Source organism: Acyrthosiphon pisum, chromosome A2 (assembly GCF_005508785.2).
Source record: "Acyrthosiphon pisum isolate AL4f chromosome A2, pea_aphid_22Mar2018_4r6ur, whole genome shotgun sequence".
Lineage (NCBI taxonomy): Eukaryota > Metazoa > Arthropoda > Insecta > Hemiptera > Aphididae > Acyrthosiphon > Acyrthosiphon pisum.
In genome coordinates this window covers 111,963,230-111,978,768 of record NC_042495.1, presented here as the reverse complement: position 1 = coordinate 111,978,768, position 15,539 = coordinate 111,963,230, and the positions used below count along the sequence as shown (strand labels likewise).

The 15,539-nt window shown below is 28.8% G+C and overlaps 1 protein-coding gene across 1 annotated transcript in view; it reads left to right on the top strand.

The window, feature by feature from the left end:
- The window catches only part of LOC100164880 (uncharacterized WD repeat-containing protein C1306.02), a 17,714-nt gene extending 3,114 nt beyond the window's left edge, over positions 1-14,600 (top strand). The window contains exons 7-12 of the mRNA XM_029489588.1: positions 11,753-11,852; positions 12,402-12,564; positions 12,987-13,193; positions 13,516-13,737; positions 13,850-13,962; positions 14,071-14,600. Coding sequence (XP_029345448.1) covers positions 11,753-11,852; positions 12,402-12,564; positions 12,987-13,193; positions 13,516-13,737; positions 13,850-13,962; positions 14,071-14,334 — 1,069 coding nt within the window. The 3' untranslated portion in view covers positions 14,335-14,600. The remainder of the gene's footprint in view (positions 1-11,752; positions 11,853-12,401; positions 12,565-12,986; positions 13,194-13,515; positions 13,738-13,849; positions 13,963-14,070) is intronic.
- Positions 14,601-15,539: the final 939 nt, after the last annotated feature.

Here is a 15,539-nt window from a genome sequence, read left to right as displayed (position 1 = left end):
ATAGGGGAAAGTAGGGGAATACCGCGCTTTGGGTAATTGCGGGCAGTGTACCTAATATCTTATAAACCAGTATATTTTAAAATTCAGTGATAGGCTTAAAATAATCAGCTGTTTAGTCTCATCAACAGAAAAAATATTTATATCTATGTTATCAATATGTGCCGAGTTATCAATTCGGTTGTTAATCTCCATAAAAAACTAAATAAAAGTACTGGATTTCATATCGTGGTAAGTTATATGTATTTAATTATTTATAAGACTAATTTATAAGATATTACACTGCGCACAATCACCCAAAGCGCGGTATTCCCCCACTTTCCCCTATACTTTTTTAACTCAAATATTAGGATTTATTCATTAAAATTATGTTTATTGAGTGTTCTCATTAAAATGTTCTACTTATTATTATTATTATTTTTTTTTATTAGATAAAAATAGAGTATTTACAATCTGTAATATTTATTTACAATACAATAAGTGAATTTGATAGTTAATATAGGTACATAACATGAAATGGCGTGAAGAGGGAGGCCCACCAGTGTGTATACCCTCTAACTTGGGGTCATTTTTTTTTTTTTAATTAGTGCAGGTTCAAGAGATCTCGACACCAGTATCTTGTTTATCAACGTGGGCTACTTATTATTGACATATTTTCATAGCCTAGTTACTTAGTGTCCGAATACTAAAATATTTATTCATATTACATAGCAGGGATTTTTATCGTAATTCATAACTTATAATAATTACCTATAATATAAATGTATTATTATATATCACATTAAAAATAATATGCACTATTTAATCTCTATTCCTAATTCACTTATTTGTTTATAAAAAAAACATATTCAGTTAGAGTGGGTTTCTTTAAAGTAAGACAATTTAAATAACCAGTGTTGGGAATTATCTAGATAAGATTTTTTGAAATAAATTATCTTTTAAAGTATCTAGATAATATTATGTTACAATTTATCTAATGTTTAGCTTAGATAAAAAATGGGCTTATCTAGATGAATATTATAGTGCCCCTACAAAATTATAAAACCAATGTTACTAAAATTCTAATATAATATAAATTATTTATAAAATTAGAAGAATATATTTCTTGTTATTATTGCCAACAACGGTATTACTATTACGATAATACGAAAATCTGCACGCTGGTAAGCACTATACATCGTTCTCTACTAAACATAATGAGAATATTAAAATTAATGAGATATAGGTTTATTTCCCCATCCATTTTAAAAATAAATAAAAAAACAATAAAAATAACTGTAAAAAAATGATATTTATCTAAATAAATGTATTGTTGTATTTATCTTTATCTTGGTAATTACAAAATTATCGGTTATATTGTTCTCACAATAAATATTGATAAGTTGGTAATTATCGTTATACCAAAAAAGTACCACTAACTTGTTGTTTTATTTAAATTTTATTTGTCAATGGATAACATAGAGTGTAATTAGTTATCATTTATTAATTTTAATTATTGTACATGTAGCTTAAAATTTAAAAAAAATAATAGTTTAAATATTATTAGCAGAAAAAGGATATTTCAGTTAAAAATATAAATTGAAAGATTCATTAGGTACCTACCTAAATTTGGTTATTATTTTATACTTTATAGTTTATTGTAACTGTGTTTTTATAACTCCACTCAAAATATAATTTACTATAATCATTAATCATCTATTAGGGGGTGATCCAAAATGCAGCCCTTAAAGTCTTTTATTGCCTCTGATTGGTCCTCTGCCCCTAGAAGACTTGTATTAAAAAAATAACTTTTTTCAGAAAAAAAAACCTAAAAATTTGTATAAAATGTATTCGTGCAATGAGCAACGTCCATAACGATGATTAAATTCAGCTCACTTCATACGTATGTAGGTATTGTGTTTGCATAGTCGCCACAGCGAATCCAAATTTTCGTGTTGAGAGATTATTATTCTTTTGGCGGTCCCCAATGTATTTGTGAAAGTGTTAATTGGCCCGCCAACTATGAAAGGTTGGACCACCCTGATCTATTGTATACATTTATTTTATATTTTCTATTTTAAAAATTAAAATATTCATTAGGCGGGTACCTAAATAATATGGTTATTATTTTATATTTAATGGTTTATACTCTATAGTTGATAGTAACTGTGATCATCTATAGTACATTTATTTTGTATTTTTAACATCAAAATAAATTGTTTTTGATTTCTGAAAATTAAAATTTAGTTAGTTGAAGACAATTTAAATAGCGCTGTACTGTCTGTACCTACAGTGTGGTTGTTATTTGTTATTACTTAAACTTAATACTTATTAGTTTTGGATAGGTATCGAATAAAATAAAGAATCAAAAAAGCCGGTAAGTAGATGTCGCTCTGCTGTAGATTCAGTAGGTTACAAGTGGGTCATTGTATAATGGATTGTATTAAACTTGAATTCAATGATACAATATCATTGTATAAGTAAAACGATTCTGAGCGGAGACAGTTTGTCAGTCTAGATATTTTATATTGTTATTATTAATTATATCATGTAAGTTGAATTAATATTATAATAATATTATAATTTTTTATTCGTTTCTATGGTGATACACAGTATTAGAAATTAAAATCCCATTTTTAGCCGTTTTTCGTAATTTTTCGGTGGTTTTTCTTGTGGCATTAAATAACTATTGATAAAATCGAAAAATGACCTCCCTAAAGTACTATCTTGATCCAATTTTCTAAAAGATAAGGTACTATATATTGAAACAAAGCATTCCTTCTGGTAGAAATTTTACAGGACACAAAAAAAAAAAAATAAATAAACACCATTGTAAACCACTAGCTTCTTTGCTCCGCCCAAAATCTAATAACATACAATAATACAATAACAAAATAAAATGTGACTAAAGGTGAAAACAATTAGTTTAACTAACAAATAATAATTATGTATCGTAAAAATAAAACCGTATATTTGTGTAAAACTATTTTAATATGTTATAAATAATTATAAGACATTCCAAAATAGTTTCAATAATATATATAATATATTATATATTATAGTTTATTCAGTTGTATTCTGTTGATAATTACAGATTTAGACAGTCGTTATTGCTTAATTTTCGGTTTACGCGTAAATTCGCGAATTTGCACAAATATCAAGTTAAATATTTCATGATCCAATATATTTTGAATTTTATTTTTATTTTTTTGATTGTCAATTGAATTAAATGTTTTCAGTTTCTAATGAATTACAATTTTGATGTGAAACAACAACAAAATTAGGTACATGATTATAAATTAAATAATGTTTGTTTACATGTATTCAACAATATACATTAAATAGCCTATAGGTACCTACTGTAGAATTCACTTATAACGATATTCAGGCGGACCTAGAGAATCAGATCGTTATATCCTAACTTCGTTATATACTTATATCCGGATGACAAAAACATACTGCACGTGAGATATAAAACCAACCTAAGTTCATAACTGGGAATCGTTTTATCAGGAATATCGTTATAATACGGTCTTAATAAGCTGATTCTATTGTAATTATTTACTTAATTGTGTGTTCTGACCTACTGAAGTACTGTTTCTTAACCAGTCTAAGCGTTAATATCTGCGCAATTTATAAATTTAAGTAATTTAACTGTATAAGGTTATTGAATGTTAAAAATATTGACATATTATTCCGATAATAAAATACTATGTTGAAAAATAAATGTACGGGCAATAGTGAAAATAAATACATTCCTTGCTTAGAATTTAAAAAAATATAGTACCTAACATAGTGCCATAACCTTGGTGTATTTTTTATGATTTTGGTTTCGCATTAATCTTATCTGAAAATAATTTATCAATAAAATGTGTTATTATTATTTAAAATAATAGGGGTGGGGGTGGTTACAACCTATATGAAACTCCCAAAATATTTCTACGTGAGTATACTATTTTTTTTGGAAGCCATAGTGTCCACACGGAGGACTATCAATTTTAATGAATAAGTCTATTTTACTTTAAAAACGTATAGGTAATAGTATTTTACTATTTTTCCTCTGACTGAATAATTAAATTAAAATTGTTGGCAACAATGAACAAATAACAATTAACATAATTAACGACTTTGATTAGAATATAGTTTAACCGCCGTCGACTCGTTGGGAATTACTCTGTAGATACTTGGTAGACGACAAGTTTATAAGGAGGAGAACATGGTTAGAAACAAAAATAGGTACTTAAATAGTTTAAGCTATTCTCTTAAATGAACGTTGACAGTTTAATTGTCATTATAATGATAAATTATATTAAAATTGTAGATACCTATTCAATATTTTGATATCACATTTTATTAATTTAATCCAAAATATTAATGTTTGTTTAAATATCATATAGGTAGATAATGAATTATGTGCATTTGTTGTAAATGCAATCACAAATAAATAACGAATTGTTTTTAAACCAAATAAAATGTTATTTACTATTCATATTATCACATATATGATATATCGTATGTTCGTATGTAACTATGCAATAATTAATATTATGTTAAAATTAAATTGTTTTATTGATAAAATGTGTTATCTCTATAGATTCTAGTTTTCACTACAATCATATCACGTCATTAAAATGTAATTTTTATATTTGTTAGCGTAGCTATTTAATTTAAAATAGGTGGGTTGTTTCTGTACCATATAGTATTAATATTATAAAATTTAAAATTTAAAACTTAATGTGATAAATAATAATAAATAATGAGATACTATCTATAGATAGCGGGTTATAATATATTATAAAATAGTTATCAATGTTAATAAATATTATTAATTTATTTTATTCATAGGAAATAACCCCATTACTTTTTTTAATGTACCTTTACATAATATAAATCACTCATCATAAAATATAATTCTAGAATTGTATTGTATTTTTAATACCTATACCTACCAATATGATAAAATGATTTGTACAATAAATTGTGCATTACTTTTCATAATGAATCTAAAAATATTTAACGTAGGTACCTACTTGTGTATTCTCTGAAATTAGTACAAGCTGGTATTATAATATTATATTACTATTAAAATTGAGTAAATTACGTATGTCGTATAGGTATGGTACACTCAACATACTCCACTGCAGGTATCGTACATTTGACCACATCTTATAAAGAGTAATAAAATATTTAAAATGTATTAAACTTACAATAAATTATATTATTAGTAGATAAATTATTCCGATGCCTTAGTAAAAAATATTTAAGAAATAATTTTTTCCATGACAAATATAAAAACAAAAACAATTAAAATATTATATATTATAATATGTCAGATTATGACCATAATTATAAAATGTTCGAATTAGTTTTTATGTAGCCTTTAATTTCCACAAACTCGTATCGCTTATCATATTGATATTGTACATAATATAATAATATTTTTCATGCTCGGTAGACCGCGAGTAGATCTCTCTGCAAACGCCAAACGAGATAGACCGCATACTGTATTAGCATCGTGTAATTTACGTGTATATTATAAAGCGCTATTAGAATCGCAAAATTAAAAAATGATATAATATATTTAGGTACTCTACGTATTATTTTTATAAATTTTAAATGTTTAATCTGTATAAATCCGGTATACATAATATATAAGTTCTCCTCCGTAGATTCTATAATAGAACCAATAGTCGGTAAAAACTTTTTTTTTATTCAAGTTTATCTATACATATTGAATAGTTAGATAGTCTCATTATAGATTCGTTATTCAAAAATGACAATTTCACATCTTAGTATAAAAATTTTTTATTTGATTTTCGGCGTCGATCGATGTTGTGATTCGACATTGTGGCAAAGTCTGCTGAACTTGTCACTGATAATAATATGATTATAATCGATCCTCGGCCGACGAATGTAATGTACAAAAACAATATACTATACCCACATTAATTGTTATACTGTTAACCTAAGACGACAGATGGCCTTGTAAATTATTATTTCCCCCAAAAATCTTTATATACTATTTAGTATTTAGACATACACCTACGATAACGTTTTTACTTTTTATGATTCAAATGTGTGTATCTCAAGTGGGTATACACATAATTTTGTTTAAGTCAAGACATATAATATTATACTGCAGACAAGAACGTTTTGTACCATAATTATTATGTTACCAAACATATAATTTATTATTAATTATCACGGCGGGTGGGGTTAACCGTTCTGTAAGTAGACTGCTATAAAGTATAAATTATAATTACCTACATTAGCGTTTCTCCCTTTTGGGGTTTCTCATGGGGTGTGGTCATTGGCCATTGCATAATATAATATATCGTTCGACGTTCACTATCTTTATCATAAATTCATACCCAACATGTGTTCCTCTATCACTAATCATTTTTTTAGTGATAATATTTTTTTACACATGATAGAGTGAAGTTTGTATGTGTTTATTTATTACAATACTAATATTCTACGAACAATAAAAATTGTTTATTATACTTATATAATTATCGTCGTATATGAAGTAAATTAATATAATGATGTATGCGCTTATTAATTAATTTTTTTTAAGTTTTCAAATATTTACCTACATCTGTATTGTATTATATGTTGCCGTGTGTTCTATATGTGGTGCTCTTTTACAAAGTTGTAATTTGTTTACATAATTTTTAAGGTACGATATTTAGTTTTTATTAATATTATAATTTTAAAACAATAATTATTAGGTATAATAATTTACTATGAATTACATCAATATAGAATATTGACGTTTACCATTAAATACGATATAAAAAAATTACCGATTTTACTCAAAATAATGTTTTTTTTAAACTGGTGTCAGGCTGTTATTAGTAAGAATTTTCCAATATATTTTAATTTTTGTGACTGTTAAATATTACATAGTCATATTTACATATTTACATAATTAATAATATTTTTATCAAATAACAAGTAGACACGTCTTAGTCTAAGATTTTATAAAAAATATGAAAGTTCGTATGGAATTGCTTCAATATTTTATAAACATATTTTTTTTAGTTTCAAATACTATTTATTTTCAAATAAAGAAAAGCCTTTGTAAATATTGTTCAATTATATACCTATATAATATATGTTATGTTGCTAACTCAGTTTTCTTTACAAAGTGTACATACTTTTTATTTATTTTTAATGACATATTTTATTTGTTTAAGTAATTACTTGATTTAAATAACCAATACCTATCTGGTATAGAAATTCAATGAAAAGTTTTTAATGAAGGTCGTACAATAATGTCAATTTTACATCTGGGTTTTTTCTGTCCGTTTTTGATTTTCTCGGTTCATTGTTGTAGTTTAAAATTGTTTAAGTCCACACTGATTTATCAATATGTCATTCATTATTAAATCAACCATGGGCTATATTGACTATTGCAGTTTTTCAAGTTTAATGGTTTTCATTCAAATGTACATAACAAATAAAATAGATACTGATTTACTTGACTTAGGTCTAAAGTTCATTATAGTCCCATGTTATTTTCTCTAAAAAAATGATGATTTTTATTTTTACTAATTCTACGTGTATTATTCAATGTTATTCAAACCTGTGTAGATTTTTTAAATTTAACATTTTCAATCTTGCCCTTGAAAAACTATAGGTACCTAATGGGAACATAAAACATTATCAATAGGTACGTTTTATAGATTTCTAAAACAAAAACTCGAAAGAAGAATTGTGCGGTATTAGCGAAATCAATTTGTCTTTATATATTTTAAATTGATTAAATTAATTCTATTCCAAGGATAAAATATTCGACATGGCAGCGGTAGGTAAACACTTCATATTATTTGTATTGTCTTTCTATAGGCAATCATTATATTTTAACTGGCATATCATACGAAACGGAAAAGTTAAGGACATTTTAATATATAGCTATTTTCTCATAAAATAAATAAATAATAGTTAGGGCATATTATGATATTTAAATGCATGTTTTAATGAAAAATTAAATATTTCTCAGTAAGAAATCATGAATGGATAAACGCTTGTGCCCCCCCCCCCCCTAAAAAACCAAAATCCCAATTGTGTAACTGGTTATATCTATTGGTACCTATTATGATACAACAAATAATGCCAATTATAGTTTTTTCTTATTTAATATAAAATAGAATATATACTTAATTGTAAATTGGACACGTGTCCGTAATATTTAACAATAAATATGTATATAAAACAACGGCAGCTATAATATTATTATAAAAAAAAAAATAATAATAAATTCCTATTGGTGTTATGATAGGGTTTTATATTTAAATATTATCATCACGTTTAATAGGAATTATATCCGATTTGCTTGCAATAGTATCCATAAAATATTTTATGATTGGGACCATATTTTATTTTATTATCTTATCTATACGTATATGTCGCATCTACTTAGTGAAATTGCTAATTTTATGAAGTGGATGTCCACTTCATGAAATGTATCAATTTTGTGAAAATGACGTTTTATTACACTATATGGAAAATTTTCGGAACTATTCATGAAGTGGATGAAATTCATTTTATCCACATTCTGTAATATTACTATTATTTTAAACGAGTATATTTGGTATTGGCATAGTCACATAGAACAATATTGGGTAATTGGACGATTTGTACTAGGTAATTGTGTATAATATTTTTTCCATATTAGGTATATAAAATAACGTAGTCAATAATAACTTACTATATAACAACTGGTATAAGGCAGACTGACAACGACTTGTCAACTGGATCATACACTATTTGTATATTAGGTACTATCAATTATTTTATCTTATCTTGAAATTACTTGATCGACTGATGAACCAGTTTATACACCATTCCCTATTGCAAATCGTACAATTATCCAATACAAAAAATACTCGTATAATATAATAGTAATATTATAGAATGTGGATAAAATGAATTTCCTTCACTTCATGAATAGGTCAAAAAATTGTCCATATAGTGTAGTAAAACGTCATTTTCACTAAATGGATACATTTCACTAAGTGGATGCGACATATACATTTTCTGAAATACCTGGTGATGAGTTTATTTTATAATAAACTCGTTTTGATATTATAATAACGCAATATTATATTATATTGACTCAAGTGTATTCGATTTCCGTTCAGCCGGCGTAATATAATCATAATATAGGTCTCAGACACGGTCACCTGAATCACATGATTTGCGCATATTCGAGTAGTATGGTAATATGGCTCTCTCGCCGACTTGCGTAATCCGCGTGTTAATAACGGCGAGTACCTACCTATTAATAATACTGAGCTATCATCGTGTAGTTACAAAACAAAGCGATTCAATTTCCAAACGGATTTTGATAAAAAAAAACCTTATCCGTTTTAATGATCCCTTTATTCGTCTTATCCCTAATTTCTATATCCAAATGGCGTTATTGACATTTCACATATTATTATATAATAATACTGCTGAGACTTATCCTGTGTTCGTATTTGTTTTATTCTATTGACTATTTCGCGCCAACCTGTATAGGTACCTATTTCATAAATTAGAATACATTGATGTGTATCAGTTTAACCGCGATTCTAGTTTAATATTATATTATAGAACCGTATGAAACCATAATACAATCATTGCCACGACTGTATAGGTATTAATTATTGGCGCCCGCCCGTTTCGATCGATTCAAGAAGGAAAACAAATTATATTCTCACGTATCGGAGGTCGCTATGTTTGTTTTTTCGACGTATAATTATTTTGTTTATTGTTTATCCAATTCGTTGTTTTTGTTGGTTATTTCTTGTTGCTTCCGAATTATATGATAATAATATGCTCATTTATCGCCTTGGATGGCTTTATAATACACACAACTTCTTCATTTACCTACGCTACACAAATGAAAACGATTATTATTATTGCCCACCATGGGCTATTTTATATATTATGTCTTATGACGTCCGACGTATCTTATATACGCAGGTATATTGTATAACAAATATTCATCAATGACGGTGTTATATTGTTATCGCCTAAAATTGATATATTTTCTTAATTAAAGATTTTTTAGTTACGTATTTACGGTATATTGAACTATACCTATAGTCGATTAGACGTTCGGCTTTCAGGACAAATTGTTTACGTATACAACGCATTATGCGTATTAGAAAATAATACATTTTATAGGTATGAGTGTATTACATTATGCGTATATTGTATAATCTATTAAAACTTTAAAATATATCATTTTTAATAAATAGATTAACAAGTTCAATAATTGTATACTGTATCACGCCTTTAACAACAATAATAATTACTCTATTATTTTAACTATATTAATGTCCGAGACCATGAGTGTCATATCGTTAATTTAGTAATTCTAGATATTATGTTGTACCGCATAATATTTGATGCAACATTCCAATACTTTTTTATAACATTTGTTAGTGGTGGACCGTGATCACTAATATTACTAACATAATTTTTTTATTCGATCATATTCGACCTAATCATATCCTAACCTAATCGGTAATATACACAAACTAAATTGTTTAAAAATGAAACAGAAAAAAACAATTCGTTTGAATTTAAGTCACGACATTTTTGTTTTAACGATCACTGCGTTACACAAACTAAACCAAGATGATTAAGACTTAATTATATGACAAATATCTATAGATATAGACGTTATATTAAATTCAACAAATCGCTTAATAATTGATATTTTATAATATCTTCGTTTCAATAATATTCTACTCGTAATGAACTTTTCGCGAACAATCCATGGGTGTTTTGCGTTTGGGTAAGTTTGTAAAAATTACAATGTGTTAGGGTGAACTTTTTTAATATTATGCTGTGATGCGTTTGGGCAGTATTATATCAATCCATTTTCCCTCCTTTGACAGACTTGGGACTGTCCTCGAATTTAACGGGTATGATTCAAAATAGACTGTTTTTTATGTGTATTTAAAAATCACAAATTTATAATAAATCTTTTAAATACATTTTTTTTTGAATTTTATATTGTATCATAATATATTCGCTCAAACAGAACAAGGAATACGCCTAAACACATTGTTTTTATTGGGTAAAAATGTAATTCGCCCAAACGCATGACACGAGGCTCCAGTCCATAATGTCGTCGAAAAAGTGTTTTCATTTTATACCCTTATCGTCGTCATAAATATATAATCGCTTTGTATTAATGTTGTGTTGATTTGATTTGTTCGATTTTTGATGTACACCAGTCACATAATAATATATTCACTATATTCGGATGGATGCTTAATATCTTATTATTTATTAGTAAAAACTAGTAAGTAATATGACATTGTGATTATATAAGTAATAATTGGGTTTTTTATTGCCGATGAACTTTGGTTAGCAAAATACGTTTACCCGGCTGATTGCAAAGCGTGTTCGTTTTTGTTGGTCCCAGACCCAATATATCTCTGCCTATCTGTATACCCACTACGGCACTATCCATAATTATCATGTTGTTATTTATATCATACGACATCATGAGCTTATAATTTATATTAAGGCGTTGCGATTTGCGGACGTGACTCCGACACGGTACCGTTGTTTTTCAAAAAAAAAAAAAAGTGAAGATTGTATATTATTATTTATAATTGTATAATAATAACTATTATAATATTCGGAGATTATGCCCCCAACACCCGAAATTCGTATATACCTTAAACAGAATGCGAAATACAATGTATTGTTGTACCTAACTAGTTTTTGGTTTGCAAAGATTTTATATTTTTGGTAATTTGTTTTCCAGAGACGAAGTTAGAGTGATCGTGTACGGCCAAGGAGTGGAAACGTTTTGCGCAGATATGAGTTCACTAACGCAGCCGCCGCCGTCGTCGTCGTCTATGCAGGTGTGTGTACGGTTTTCAATTACGATAAACAAGCGCAACATTTATACACACAATACATAGTTATATATAGGTATATATATACAAATGCGTATAAAATATAGCGGTGAATGACGTACCTCCACCGCCGCCGGGAAACTGCAATCTTATAAATACGACCGTTTGACTCGCCTTGTATAACATTGCCGTTTTTTCCGCCGTGTATAGCTTTGGCTTTTTTTCCGCCGCGTACCTACTTATAACTATACCTACCCTAAGTGCTAATATCATCGCACGATAAAATATGCACAAATCGAATAATAAAAACAACCATTCTTCGGGTTTCTGGCCGATGCTCATCTGCGGCTGTCTGTTGGCCGAAGTAATAAGTGCTAAACCATCAGAGGTGTGTAATGATTTCTTTTTCATTTTGATTTTATAGTCGTCGGTAACGTGATTTAAAAAAATAAATATTTATACGTGTGTATATATATTATAACTTTCTACTGCTATTAACCGTTTTTTTGAAAATTAAAACCAAATTAATGACAGAATGGATTTGTTTTCCTGCAGAAGCCTCAGCAGTACAACGTAGAACGAGTGACGCCAGCTTTGGAACTCGGTGAAGGCCCACACTGGCACTCGCCGACCCGCAGCTTGTATTTCGTAGATCTCCACCAGGGCAAGATCAACAGATACCATCCGGAATCGAACAGCTTCTTCAGCGCCAATATAGGTACGACGATCGTATACGTTCCATTTGCGTCAACGCTGCGCAGTAACAATAGTCACAGAAATGTGTTTCCTAAGTTTTAATAACTAGTAATTTTGTGACTTTTGAATCACCTAAATTTTTCATTGGTACATTGTAACTTTCCGTGTGACATCTTCGTCAATCCGTATTAAGTATAATATTGAAAAAAGAATGATGCAATGTTTAAACGATTGAATGAGTAAAAATTTACTTATGTCGAACTAATAAATCACAACAACAACAACAAAATAATTTTTAACTATGCTGTAACTTAATTTAGATACTTTTTCCTACGAGTAACTATATAATATTGTATTCTCACTCTATGAGTTTTGGCTACTATAAATTAGTAATTGATATTGTTGAATTTGTGTGAATATATTGTTCTCGTGTTGCGGTTTTAGAGGGCTACAACGATGTAACGCTCATCCTGCCGATTGAGGACAAGGCTGATATGTTCGTGGTCGGTCTGGGCGCTTCGCTCGGCATAGTGCAGTGGGACGGGCGTTCGAATACAACGAGTCAGCCCAAGTACGAGAAACTGATCGACGAGACACCGGGCAATCGTTTGAACGACGGTAAAGCGGACGCCACTGGTCGACTGTGGGTCGGTGAGTGTAAAACATAGACGAGTACATCGTAGGTACACGTTATAATTTTTAAAACCTAACCAAAGCCATGGCAAATTTTGAAGCTTTGAGAAAAAAAAATTTTATAATGTAGGTACCTATTGCTGAAAAGAGGTATTTTATACAAGTCTGAATTTTTACCGCTATAATTAGACTTAAAAGCGTTCAAAATCACTACGATAAAACAAAATAATTTTTTTTTTTGGTGTTATACGGCCTTAACCGCATACGTATATAGCCGTTTATTTTACAAAACAATTCGGTATAACTTAACGTGGTCATTTATTTACCCTCGGAAATATAGGATCCATGGGTTCGGAGATGGAGGACAACCCGGGCCACTACTACAAGCACCGCGGTTCCCTGTTCTCGGTGGAACTCGATGGCACCGTCAACAAGCGCTTGTCCAACGTGAGCATCTCCAACGGGCTGGCTTGGAGTTCGGATAACAAAGAGTTCTACTATGTGGACACTTACAAGTTCGCGGTCGAGTCATACGATTTCGACATAAGCACCGGAGAGCTATGTGAGTCATCGAAATCACTTTTCATATTATTATGCATGTGTGATACCACGTGCGTGAATTATATTATGTTATTTTTTTTTTACGAAACTCCATCGACCGCTGACGTGCACAGCCAACGGAAAAGTGATTTTCGACTTGACAGCCAATAAAGTCGCCGGCGATCCGGACGGCATGACCATCGACACAGACGGCAACCTCTGGGTGGCGTGTTTCAACAGCAATCACGTGAGTGTCGTCCGCCCAGCCGTGCTCGTTTTCAAAACTTGTTTATTTTTATATTTTTGAAAATCATCGTTGCTCGCGCGCATAAAAATAATGAATTATTTTGTTTAGATCTTGAAAATCGATCCCAATACCGGCACGCTGTTGACAACCGTCGAATTGCCCGCCTATCAGATCACCTCGGCCGCATTTGGTGGACCGAAATTGGACGAGCTGTACGTGACGACGGCCGGTTACCAATTAACCGAAGCGCAAAGGGCCAAACGTCCGTATTCGGGTGCCGTGTTCCGAGTGACTAACACGGGATCCACCGGCTTCGAAGGCGTGTCCGCCAAAATGCACGTGTGTCCGGAAAATCCACTGAACACGATATGAGATAAAATAATAAATTATAATTAAATTATTTAATTTATTATACTTCCCGTGGTGTTAAGTGGGTATCTATTCAGTGTAATTGTGTAAATATTATCGTTTGATTGTGTATAGATATTATGTATATGTATATTTTTAATTAAGTACATTATTATATTATTATTAAACCAAATGCAGCTGCAAGTATTACATGCAGATTTTAAGAAATACTACTTATTTATTTATTACTCGATGTTAAAATTAAATATTAAATATCATTTAATATTCTATTAAATGTATTCTATTTAATATTCTATTATATCGTATTTTTAAAAACAGTTCAAAGAAAAAAATATTAAAATTAATGAAATCCGCCAAGTTAGAGCTAATTATTATTTTGAATTTCTAAGAATAGTAGTTTTTTTTACCTATACCTATGTATACGGCATTAGAAAAATACGATTTGCATGCTTTAATCAGAAATTGGAACGTTGGTATTTTTTATGACAATCTTATCTAATTATTAGTGAAAGCTTTCAGTTATAAGATCAAAAACTTAAATTTTTAATAACTGATATTTTGTATGTCAAAATTCATAATAATTCCAAAAAAAATAATTGTTTTTTTTTAATTTTAATAATAAAATATCTATTTAAATCTGACAATACTAATACATACATAATTTAAGTTTTGATTTTAATAGACATAATTAAATATGTCATAATACAATAGCTGTGTCTTATTGTTTACTGAACAATGAATAGTAAAACTGGTTACCTATTTTGCTAATGTCGTATGCTTAGGTAACAAAACTATTATTCATATAGAAATTCAAAATAATAATTAGCTCCAACTTGGGCGATTTGTATTAAATTGTAATATATATATAAATATATATTTTGAACTGTTTTAAAAAGTAAGATCAACAAAACGGCTATCTTGAAAATTTAAAAAACTTATTTGCCTAAAAAAAGTTTTTGATAATTTTTGAATTTTTGATGGCAAAAAATCGAATATTATGCTATTTAATCAAAATTTCCATACTGATTACTGTAAAAAAAAACTGCATATTTAAATATATTGATTTTCCACGGAGATACTAAAGGTGATACGGGACTTTTGAGACATACTGTATATCAAAAGTCTGAACCATAGTAAAATGTTTTCATTATTTTGCGTTATTATTATTATAGTAATCTCTCTTAATACCTCACAGTGACCCCATAAGG